At 41.6% G+C, this 12,890-nt stretch overlaps 1 protein-coding gene across 3 annotated transcripts in view; it reads left to right on the top strand.

Annotated features, from left to right (window-relative positions):
• The first annotated feature begins 398 nt into the window (after window positions 1-398).
• The window catches only part of CDH5 (cadherin 5), a 29,306-nt gene continuing 16,814 nt past the window's right edge, over window positions 399-12,890 (top strand). Inside the window, exons 1-2 of one of the 3 annotated variants that reach the window (XM_065028470.1) lie at window positions 626-846; window positions 3,307-3,388. In XM_065028470.1, coding sequence (XP_064884542.1) covers window positions 3,366-3,388 — 23 coding nt within the window. In that variant the 5' untranslated portion in view covers window positions 626-846; window positions 3,307-3,365. Of the gene's footprint in view, window positions 847-3,306; window positions 3,389-11,848; window positions 11,980-12,890 lie in introns of those variants that run through there. The other 2 variants (XM_005514450.3, XM_013371161.3) reach the window with 2 other exon arrangements.

Genomic DNA, 12,890 nt, shown 5'->3' with positions numbered 1-12,890 from the left:
GACAGTATTAGAGACACCGACACCTGCGCTTTGGTGAGAGTCCCCCAGGCTGCCACTGCCTCAGGGACGGAGCACAGACACCGACTCCTTCCCTTCTGTGTGCTCTGAGTGGTCTTGGGACTTAAAACTAACCTTTATCAGGACGTTACAAACATCTTCTCCTTCTGGAAGGCCCACCTGCACTGTCTCATTTCTGAAGTCACAATTTTACCGGGAAAAATACTTTTAAATTCCATTTTTACATCCAGCATTGACAGAGCTTTAAAGGAATCCCAGTTTCATTCATACGAGGGCTCTAGCTTTTTTGCTTGTGGGTATAAAAATCCTTACAGATAGGACATCTCCAAACTGCTTTGAAAATCCTGTTGGTGCACAACAGGCACAGTCTGTGCTGATCAAATATCAGACCCTATTTAAAGCACCATTCAGATATTTGCTAACTCCTAAAATTCTTTATAAAATGATACTAAATATCATACCATGTTTTGTGTTTCTCTCAGAAATTTCCTTTTATTCAGCTCCCTCTCTAGAGTCAGCAACAAATAAGCAGGTATTGCAATAATAAGGCTAAGTTTATCTGTTTCCTCCACTCCCTTTTCTCACTGCATTACTAAGACTTTGGAACAATAACAGGATGCCGGGATGCAGGATGGGAACAGGCTGACTCCCAGCTGGAAAACCTTGGAGACTGGAGAGCTGAACACTCCCAGTATTGCTTAACGAAAAGAGAAGTGGATTTTTCTATTTGATCTTCACTTTCTGAACAATGCTTAACGTTTTGGGATACTGTTGATTTTCGTTTGCCTGATTCGGGAACAAACCGAAGCTCCACCAACTCTGACTCAGGTAAGGGATAAGCGGTATTTGCTGTCCTTCAGCCATGAAGTTCATTTCAAAGGTTTCTACCTCCACCGAATATCTCTTCTAATGTCTTAAATAATTTAAGAAATACCAGCAGACAGGCTGTGAATTTTATACACATCCACAGAAGCCTTTGGGCCTAACACTGATGGCACTTAAACCGAATTAAGTGCAGACAGCAGCAGAGCTGTTTACAATGGACAATGGAAAAGGTAAATCTCTTGCCTTCTTGGGCTACGCCACAATATTCCTAGATGGTTCAAAACAAGAGATATTTTATGCTTTTTTGTAGTTCTGTTTTGTAATATTTAGAGTATTGGCTGATTCTCAATGGAAAAGGGACAGAAATGATACTGCAAATGGCACCTGTAAACCCTTTAGGAAAGGATTTCACTTGTGGAGCAGTTAAGTCTTCGGGCAGCTCTGAGTGAGCAGGTGTGCGCGGTGCTATGATCTGATAAATATGTTTTATCAAAGGGGGGTGTTGCCTTTGGTGCCTCTGTTTAAGGTGTTATGGATTTATCATGAGCAATGGCATGAGGAGGTGAAAGCCACCATGGACCCTAGCCAGGTTTGGCATAACTCTCTTGCTAAAAGACTTGTTTAAGGCTTAGACGGGAGTTTATATAAACACGTCAGTGACTTTGTCTCCTAAATCTCAAGTTCAAAGCGGCCCAGGTACTTTAGCACTCTAATAATCCTGGACTACCAGGTTTTACAGCCTCTATTCTAAAAGACCAGCAATTCTTATTTTAGAAGTTTCTTGATCTCAGTGGTCCAAAAAGAACCATTCTTTCTGTCAGGTTATTTTATGAGCAGTGGCTTGATGTGAAAAGTTGGTGTAAAAGGCTTTTATCTTATCCTAAAGATAGCGTAGCAAGTCCCTGAGCTAACAAGTTTGCTGTACAGCTTGCAGAGACAAAGCATTTATGCATAAGAGATGAATTGGTACTGCTTTTTCTGTAAGAACTCTATTCTGCAATAGCAGGACTGTCAGTGTGCACAGTGCTTTACTGTGCTGGTTGTCATGCTGTAATAGAGATAAAGGAAGGAAAGAAATGTGAGGGAAAAAAGATATGGAAGAAGATGAATTTCTGTGAGAAAATCTGCTCCATTCTTAGCTACCAAAAACATTAAAAGTTGGTTGCTACTGCAGTTAACAAAGGTATAGTTAATCAATGCGTCCCTGCCTCCACTGATTATAAATCATTGCATCAGCATTTGTAAAAGCATACAGTATTATAGATGTTCATGTAGGAAAAAAAATATTAGACAAAAGCAAGGATACTCCAATGATTTACAAAAGCTTCTCATCTTAGGTTAATTTGTGCCTTGTAACAATAGCCAATATACCAGAAACAAATCACAGAAATGCTGACTTGCAATTTATTTGCGGTATCTGCAGGAGTTACTTTTTATCCTTAAATAAAGGGTGACCAACAGGAGAAAAGGACGCAAGATTAATTTAGCGTATGAAAGGCTTAGAATAGTACAGTATACTATAGAGAATAATGTGCAGTTACAAACAATAAAACAAATGAATTAGAAAGCAAAAGATAAACTCAATTAACAAATCATTCCTGCTTTGTGCGCTAAACCTGGGCTTTATTTTTCAGTGCTGCAGCTGCATTGCACTGCAACAAGAATTATTTCCCAAAGCTTTGTACTTTAATGTGTTATCATAAAACTATTCCTTAAACATTTTAGAACCAATGCTAGCAATGAAATGACGCCATGAAATAGCTACATGTCACTCAGCAATCTGCAGCTTGCAGAGAGCCAGAGCTAAAGCTTCCAGGGCTCAGGACTAAAGAGGCAGCTTAGGCAGAGAAAGTTCCACCCAAACAGTTAACAGGTTGTTGCCAGGTTTGCTCCACATCCTGCCTCTGCTGAGCGAAACAGAGCCAAAAACAGGATATAGGTAGAAATCACTGGGGATGGTTTAAAAGCGCCTCTGATTTATAGCACTTACGAACAAAGGACTTCACTGGGCATCTGTAAATCAATTACTTCAATTATTATTTCAAATGAAAAGTAGGAAAACTTTTTAAAAATTCTTTTCTCTTGTCAGGGTGCATGTCTACAGAGCTACAGGATTAAATCAGGCCAGCTAATAACTTACATTTTCTTTAGAAGCAGAGATTGACAGAGTAGAGGTAACTAATTATTTCCAGCAGCTGAGCTTTCTGTAAGGAATCTTCATGGTTATTTTTGTCATGCATTCATAATTTCAGTTTTTGCTCAGGTTCTGGAAGTTTAATTCAGAGGTGCAAATGTTAGTGCCTAGAAGGAAATAAGAGGTTCTCTGTGAGAAAATTGTTGGCCATGAAAACATTTTGCTGTATTTTTTAAAAAAACAAATGTATTTCCCTTTGTTATCCTTGTGGGTTTACAAATCAAAAATCCCTCAAAGTTTAGCCCTGACACAACTGGTTTCCCTTCTAGCCTAGAACACAGCACAGAGTGATTATCTGCATAAACTGCAGATTTGCTAGGACAGAGGGATGACCAGCTCACAACCACTAAGGTAAAGCAATTCCCCACATGTGCCTTCGAAGAGCTGATCAGAATCTGAGCTAGGAGAACAGACCTCAGCAAATCCAGAGCAGGATACCGGTTTGGTCCATGATGAGTTTGCTTGATTCATCTGTGGAGTTCAGTTCAGCACCCTGCTCCATTTGAAGCACGTACACTGGTGTATTTCCCTTGCAAACACAGAAAGCAGCTCTGGTGCCACAGCCACGACCAGGAGCCACCATTTGTGTTGGCAGGAAACCTGCAGGCATCTCCTCCAGGCCCCTGCACACCTGGGAATCCCACCAACAGCACTAATGCTGGCAATAATGACGTGCAAAACGAATGCGCACTGCTCACCGGTGCATGTGCCTCCCACATTCCACAACGAGTCTGCTCTCAAAATTTTAAAATATTAATAAAAAAATGTGAAGATCCTGTTTACAATTCTGCAATGCAAGGATACAAATTAGCCCTTTAATTCAATGCGAACCTGAGCTTCACTCATCTTGATCTGAATTTCAAATCTGCCAATAATCATGGAACTAGCTATATTCTGAATCTAAGATATTGCTGAATATTTCAAGTTCTCTCTGTAACACCCTTCTGAGATGGATCTTATTTGTGCCATGAGTGTATTTGGTACCTGTGCTACTATACAGCTCTGTTGTGCGGGCAGTGAGCAGAGTTGGGGCCCAGCCCTGTCAGGTGCGAGTTAGACTGGAACAGGTCAGGAGCTCAGTGCTTCCCAGGGCTGGGCAACGACAGGGGAAGGGCAGAGGGGAAACCTGTCCATCCACTGCAGGTGTTCACACTGCCTACACATCAGTTCTTGTACTCTGAGTATATCCAAGTAAAGATTTACAACCAGTAAACCAGAAAGAGCCAAGGAGGTGGATGGGCACTCTGGCAGACTTTTCTCCAGGTGAGTATTTTTGTGTGAGATAGACAGCAAAACTGTCATACGGGAGATTGGGAGCTGCATGTGGATTTCACCACCATCCTTTGCCAAAACTTTAGGAGAAAGAGCCTCCTGTTTCTATTACACATTCGTTTAAAAAGCCTACCATCAGTCTCCATAAATTAGCAGTAACCCATCTGGTTTTGCCCCACTGAGGTCATCCATTTCTCTGCATCCTCCCTCCACGAGCCCATCAGCAACATCTGGAATGGTCCTCCTGACACCTGGCAAAGTTCACAGGGCACAAGGAACACACACAGGCCCTCGACCATATTGTGTATGACAGTGGAAAGGGAAATTCCACTTCTCCACTATGTCTGGAGGATATGGTTGAATTCCTCCTCCTGCCTTTGTCCACATTTCTAAGTAATGCTTTGGTAAGATCAGTCTTCCTTTTCCCCTTCCTTTTGTGATGCTATCTGCTATGAATCTGTGTTCTGGAAATGCTCTAGGAGCGCAAAACCTACCTTACAACATACCGCTTGGGGAGACCAAGCGCCTAATGCTACTCTCGTGCAAATGATAGGAAATCCTGCCATTGATGGGAACTGTTCCTGTGATAGGTTCAGCTTCATTGGCAGAATCTCGACCGGCACCGAGTTTTATATTAGCTTCTCCATTCTTGTTGTGGGGTGCTCCCTCCCCTTACCTCCAGTCCTAGATCTGAATTCAGAGGAGATCTGCACTATCTTACTGGCTTTTATCATCACTGTCTTTCAGATGTATATGATCTGTCTGCAAGAGAACCAGTGTTCCCATGTTAGGGTTAGGCCAACCACACAATACTACTACTAAGGTACCAGACTTTGCACCACCTAATCCACTAATCTAAACCTACAATGAAATAGCATATATTGTCTGTTTGCTCAGTACTGATAATGTTAGGGGCTTTTAGGCTGTCATTAAAACATAGACAAATATTGCTACACTGTGCACATCATCTGTATTACCAATACACCACCTAAAGCACATATCCAGCACAGAAATGAAGAAGCAAGAGCAGAAAGCAGAGAGCACAAAAAGCAGGAATGCGTTTTGTAATGGGTCTGTTTTACAAAGACAATAATGTGAACCTGACAGTGACAAAGCTATTGCAGAGCTTGCTCATCTGTAGCACCATTTAACAAACTCATTTGCTTTGTACACTACATTTGCCAGCAGCAGCCTTGGTAAAAGTTTAAGATTAGAATAGATACTGAATCCTCCAGTAATTGCACTTGGAGATGACTTAAGTTTCAAACAGGAAGAAAGGGGCACATTTCTCTTTGGAATATCTTGCGTCATTTTCCTGCTGTGAAATGGTGAGCGGTATTACCTGCCTTATATGGATTGATCTTCAGCTTTGAATAAAGAGAAAGGCTTAATTCACACAAGAACAGGGTTTTCAGTGGCCATTATTAAAATATGAGCTGTGGGAGAAAGAAATGTTCCACGTACAAAGCCACTAACTAAGGAGAAAAAAAAATTCCCACCTCAGCTTAAGAAATACCCCCAGCTGTGATTCACATTCAGGCAGCAACCCCACAAGCTCAGCGCTGAGCAGCCAGGTTACTCTAAAGCCGCCAGCTCCCGGGGGACACAGGCTGCTCCCCGCTGCTGGCCGCGCTGAGCCCCGCGGGACAGCTGCCACCAGCCCGTGTCCTGGCGCTGGCTGGAGGAGACCCGTGAGCAGAAACGTCCCCGCGCCAGGCAGCTGAAAGCCCCCAACTCTCACTTTTGTGACTTTTACAAAGACTTCCTACCGCATGGACACAAAAGCATGGCCTGCCTTGAACCATGGTCACTCCTGCAGCCACGGCGTAGGCGTTGAACTGGCACCTACTCTGTTTGCGATCTGTTTGAGCCCTCCTGGGGCGCGGGTCCCCTCACTGCCTCCGGACTGGGGCTGTAAAATTCATCAGACTAACGACCTGCTTGAGCCAGTGCATAGATAATGAAGCAAAACACAACACTGTTAAATCACGATCACTCCCACATGGAAACAAATCTACATGGAAAAAAAAATCCCCTTAGCTCTAAATAAAGTCACAAAACTTACAACAGCTTTCCTCATCTTATTAAACTTCCCCAACTTTCAGGCCCTCCAGCTTCTCTTTATCAGCACTGTAAGCTGGAAACTTGCTTCCCTAGTTTTGTTTTGATATGAAGATGAGATTTTCCTGACAAGAGCTAAGCTGTAAGTAAAAACATTGAAAGGCTCATTGTAAATTCATAAGAGTAGTAACAATATCATTTCTATCATCTCACAACACATGGAGATTATAACAATGGAAATGTTCCAGGAAAAGACTGTAACTATAGGGGTGGGCAGAAAAGGTCTTAAAGTTAATTAGCCTGCTCTGGAAGTCTAGTTGAATAAGGCCAGGAAATAGAGAAGAATGAACTGACATTTGAATTAGAGATTTAAAAAAGGGAGAAGAATACTGAATACAGATTACCAAACAAAATCTATCCAGACACACCCTGTTGTTTTAGCCTCTTGCCCAGCCAGAAAACAAGGGATTTCTGTATATGTACATGCTTTCTTTATCTGACACAAAATTAATTTTCAGAGGAAATACTAATGTATTCAGTTACCCAGCAGAATAGGCTGGATAAAGGAATCAGAGCACACAGCTGGCTAAACATGGTTTCTCTGCTTCAGATTACTGTTAGCACAATAAATATCAATTACTGTGACCTGTGCATGATGCTTGTGTTCAAGACAGATACTTTTGCTCTTGAGCTTTTGTTGAAGGAAAATGTCAAAAAATCTTATCTGCTGTAAACACAGCTACGTTGTACTTTAAAAAACAATCAGATTTCTCACATGCAGTTCCTCAAAGGACGGGGACTTTTCCTTAATCAAAGCTACTCGGTCAGAGCTCCATGCTAGGAAGCCTCTCTGATATTAAGGCTTTATCTGGAAATAAAAGGGAAGTGGAAAAAGCTCTATAATACATTATTCTCATAGTGTATCTTATTTTGTTCCAGTTTGGCCAAACTCTTAAACATTCAGTGACAGCTTTGGCTAATCTCTGTGTACAGCACAGCTAACCAGGGTGTGCTATCAAAACAGACCAATTCTGAAATGTGCACACAATTTATTGCAGGAAACTGAGCTTCTGCTTAGCGATGCTTGAGAAATCTTCTTAGTGATCACAAACACCTCCAATATACCTGAACTGTTCCACTTCTGCACTGGGATGAGCCAAAGAATTCTGGAGGATTCCTTTGTCCCCTTCTCACCCAAACTCCCCTCCCCAAAATTCAAACATCATCATCTGGGAGGTGCTGGGGATGGGGGAGGCTCCGAGCTGAGACACCTGCACCTCTGTTTCTCCTACTGGAGCCACAACAGTTTGGACCAAACAGAAGGAAACTGGCTCAAAGCAAGCGAGAAAGAAACCAGATCTCCAGGCATGGAGACTGACAGAGCCTCAAGTGCTCTTCAAAGTCAGGGAGAGCCTTCACAGGAATAAATACACCTGACTGCAAGGTCATGCCTGACCCTTTGTTTTGGATATAAGCAAGCGAACAAGTTCTTTGTCTGCCTGTAACACTGGCACTTCATCCCTGTTTTCAGCATCTGTCCTGATCAATAATTAATCTGGATAGGAGACATTTTCCTCTTAGCTTTATATTTTGGACAAAGAATTCATAAGGGCAAATGTTTACAGTTCCAAACTATGCATGCAGGGTTTATCCCACCCATCTTATTAGCTCACTGCAGAACAGAAGGGCTTGTATTTAATGCAAAGTTAAACCCCCAAAATAGCTCAGATTTCAACAACATTTGGCAACTGTCATCAAAAGACGTGTAGCCAAGAACACATTTTCTGTCATTTGATTATTAGTTTCACCCCTGCAACATCTGCAAAGCAAATAAATCATATTAGTCATAGGTCCTACGAGCTTCCTGATTTTAAAAAATGGAATCTCCATCTACAGAGCACAGTATCTATATGACATGATGATGACGAGGTGATAATATTTTGTACCAACACCCAAACTCTGCCTGTGGGTTTGAGCGGACTCAGTAAACACCAGAATACTCCTGCTCCTCAGGAGTCATTCAGCCCTCATACTCGTGCTCCCAAAGCTCAGAACTGGTAAAGAGCAATAGGAGACCATCTTATGACCTTATCTCAATGCTGTCCATGCTGTCAACAACTAAGAGAAAGACAAAATCTTCTGGTTACAATGATATATTTACTTGTTATGAAACAGTGACACAAACTGGCTTAATAATTTAATCACAAATGAGCTTCAAAATCTTTTAGTGGCTAGATTTAAACTGGGCGCTTTGCTTAAGCACATTTTATCCCTTGTTATATTTTGTACCAACATATTTGTATGAGAAATAAAAGGCTTTACGCATGGAAAGAGTGGACAATACCACTTGCTGCTTCTTTAAACCACTCTAATCCATTTTGGGGTCTCTCCAGGGCAAGTTTCTGTAGTAAAGCTTTATATGACTATAGTAGTATGGCCAGAGTAAGAACTCTTACGCAGCACCAGAACAGATACATTTCGGTGCTTCATGTACTGTATTCTGTTCAAATTGATTTTCATCAGTTCCCAAGTATCTCTACAGCTTCTGTGATGACAAATAACATTGTGAAAAATGAGTAAAGACATTGATTGCGCAGCTGGCGTGGTACACGATCTGCATGCTGAGAGTGTGAAATGAGGGAGATTCTTAAAACTCACCTAATGATTCAACATGGTTCTGATAGACCTTCACAGGTATTTCTCTCCTGGGCAAGGCAGAAGGCTGGCAGTTTTACTAAGACTAGTGAATTACTTGCTAGAAATACCAGGATGCTCATATGAAAGGAAAACAGCCATCCATTAAAACAATTACACCGCATAACTGATCTCATGAGAAGAGGAAAAACCAGTTGGTGTGCTCACCGCTCATTTTAATGATTTCAAAGTATTGCTTTACCTTCATCACATATGTCATCCTCACCACAGCAAACAACTCTCACTTAAACAGGGCATTGTCATGTGATATAATAAGAACTACTAATTTATCCAGCCCAAAATAATGCTTCCTTAAAGTCCATGAAGAGACCAGGCCAGTAACTAAAATATGTATTTAATTTGCTTCTCAGTTATCAGATTTGCAACTAACAAACTCAGATAAAAACCAGGATACTATAGATCAATAGAAAAACTATTTAATTAAAGATTAGAATAGGAATCATAGCTTGCACACATGAAGCACAGAAGCAGTCCCTCTTGGTTGGATAACTTCACTAGGTAAGATTTTGAATGTGCCACATAGGAAAAAAAATAGCTTGACCCCCAACCTATGTGGAAGTTGTGTACTTTCGTACATACTATAAGTTACATAGCAATACAGTCCCATCTTTTATTAGATCATGTATGGGATTCATTTCCACAAACAGAAATGTTTCAGATCCCCAGATGTATTTAAACTAACACTATCCACAAGAGGCCACGAGTCCCTGGAGAACACAGCCCATCTCTTCCAAATTTTCCCAGAAAAAAAGCTGTTTGAGATTTTCTCAAATTCAAGCAGAAGCTGCATGGGTCTTATCTATAGGTAAATCAAGATCTCAGCCATGTATTTGTGACCAGGAAATTGAATATGAACCTACACCAGCAACACACATTCTACAGTTCTATAACTAATCCATTCTTTAGCAGATAGGAGCCATGTAGGAATGCAGACAGCACTGTCCAAACTGCAAATATGGTTTTGTATGTTTTTGGAAAATACACATTACGATAAGGTTAGCTAGAAATTGAGAGAAATCAGCAGAAGATAAATGTTCTTCTGCCTTTGAGATTTTGGCCAGCAGACTTGCTTCTGAACTCTCTCAACAAGATCAGCATCTGTCAGCAAAGGATTTTGTGAGTGGAAGGGAGATTGTGATTACGTCTTGCCCACCCAGCTAACAGGCAGTAAATGTCATGAGTCTCCTGATGCCATTATCAGGATGCCCTTGAAGGTCAGTGCTGCAAGGAACAGTGTTTGAGCTGAAGTAGCACCACCAACAAAACAATTTCCCCATTTGTCCCAGAGGTCATGCCTGTATATAATGGGTCAGATTCAGAGTGATTCGGAGCCAAGACAGACAAGAGCACGAAGCACAGTATTTCTGGCCTACTACCATGACTGCATCTGCAGTACTGCTCTGTCAGGGATTCAAAGAAGGAAACCTGCTATGGGCTACTCTTTCCCCACTCAGCCTACATTTCTATTTTTGTTCACCTACCCAGCTAAAATACCATCAGACACATCATGACGTAAAACAAACTCCAGTAAAGTCAGGAGAATTTACTGACACAAGATCAGACCCTGCACCTGACTCACCCTGCTTCTCTTTCCGATCTGTGATGATGTGTCTTCCAGAAAACAACTGGAAACAGCTTTCTTCATCACTCATTTCTCTACAATCATTCTGTTTACAGCAAATGTCTTCTTTGGCCGTACACTTCTTATTTTCAGTTCACACTCGGCCTTTTCATGTGCCCTTCTCTCAGTATTTAACTCAGCAATTTAATCCTAGAGTCAACAAGTCACTCGCTAAAATGGAAGCCAGGGTGTCAGGAAGCTCTGGGGGGGCGTTCAGGTAGACCTCGTTATTGCTGCTCACCCCTCTCGAGCACAGGGGCACTCGCTCACTAGCTTGGAGGGTGCCTTTGTTTCTTTAAAAAAGAAGTCTGTGCTTGACTGCCTCATTTACAGCCAGTTCTGTATCTAAGATAATTAAAAGTGGTTAGACCAATGTGGCTGCCTGCTTTCTACTAGACAATGAATCTTTAACATATAGACAGTATTTACAGGTCTCTTATAACCAGATTTCTTCATTTCTGAAAGAGGCATCTGTCCTGGCTGAAATCACAAAGAACTTTCAGGTTAGAATTATTCTCCCGTTCCCTGGAAAAATATATGAGGAGCCAACACCAAAGCCAAAACCAGAAATGCTGAATTAACTTTGCAGCTATATTGATATACAGTGCTGCAGCGTTAACGCCAAGAACTGAACAGTACCAAATGCACACACGAGTGCTCTCACAATGCTGAGTGACGTGTGGGGGTTTTTTTAAGTAGCAAATTTAGTTAAGATATTGCTGAAGTGGCTATTCATTCAAAGGTTCTATCACAAGTATAAAATGTCACTTTATATTCAGTTTTCAGGCAGGCGGCTGCACTCCAGATTGTTTAGTCATCAGTGGAAACCACTTCTCAGATGCATAAAATCGGCACAAGGACAATCAAAAATATAATACCAGGTAGTCAGGCACTAGGCCCATTTAAATCAGCTCAATAATCTGGAAACGAAAAAGCAGGAGAGTGTTCTCAGGAAAGGCCTATTTTAAAATGAATCATTGTACACTGTTGAGGAAATGCGACAAGACAGCTTTAATAAGGAATAAGAGAAACATGGAGAAACCACCCGAAACAAATGATATCTGAAAACGCAACCAAAAAAAATGATTGCTCCAACTCAAATGTTGCGCAATTTACTTAGACAGTTTTTTAAAGCGATGTCACTAAAGTTTGAAGGCCTCCCCTAGTTCCCGTTCCCACGGCACTGCCTGTGTGCCCTCAGCCCCTCTCACGCCGTGCGGGAGCAGAGAACCCAGTTCTGCAAGAGAGGTGCCAAGCAGCAGCTGGAGCGCAGGTAACAACTGTACCGACGTGGTTACTTTGCTGCCGTGTTTCTCTGGGCTTGTTAGAAGCTGCTCAGAGCAATGTCGTCTAATTATGAGATGAAGAAACTGGGAGAACAAAATGTGAGACTGTTGCTAGTCCTGACCCTGGCCCACCGTCAGGAGATGGCAAACACACTGAAGTCCTCTGTGCTTCAAATGTGCTTTTTGAAAGTGATATTGCCTTTTATCTAGCTGCAATACTCTTCAGAGAAATGAGGAGGCTTTATCAACTCATGTTTGCACAGCCATTTAAGATCTCTGAGAGGCAGCATTAAGTACTGCTCGGACTATTTCCTTTAAATAATGTTTTCCCTGCTTACCAAACATGCTCCCTCCGCAAAGCAAGCTAAACATCTTAACTACCAGAATGACAAAGAGAACGTGTCTGGTGTCTCACCTTCCTATTTCTTACTCCTCACTGCATGCACACTTTTACCTTTGCTCTTAAATATCATATAGATGAAAATTTAATGTTAAAAATGGATTCTGTACAGCAGTGTTTTTCAGGGTCATTTCGTTACTTGACACCGGCTTGGATTCTTTTCTCATTATATCTATCACGGTTTCATTGTGCACAGTAATTTTGGAGGTGTTTAGATCATTTATCAAAGTAAATCTTTTGCATCGAAAAAAAAAAAGGTAATTTTGAAGCGTTGTCTACTCTGTATTGTAGGGTTAATCCACTGCAATTTCAACAGAGCTTCTTGCGCAGAGCTACTTAGGAATACTGGGGAGGGTGCAGCAAATAGGAGTGGGAAAGACAGTCAGAAAATACTTATTAAATTAAACTAACGCTTTTCTCAAGAAAGTTTTCCCCGTTTTCAGTCTCTCTGAGCCCGCCAGCACCCGCAGACACACTCAGGGCCCGGCAGGTTCATCT

The sequence above is a fragment of the Columba livia genome, chromosome 13, assembly GCF_036013475.1.
Source record: "Columba livia isolate bColLiv1 breed racing homer chromosome 13, bColLiv1.pat.W.v2, whole genome shotgun sequence".
Lineage (NCBI taxonomy): Eukaryota > Metazoa > Chordata > Aves > Columbiformes > Columbidae > Columba > Columba livia.
Note: the sequence above shows the minus strand (reverse complement) of the source record. Positions and strands in the feature narration are given on the sequence as shown.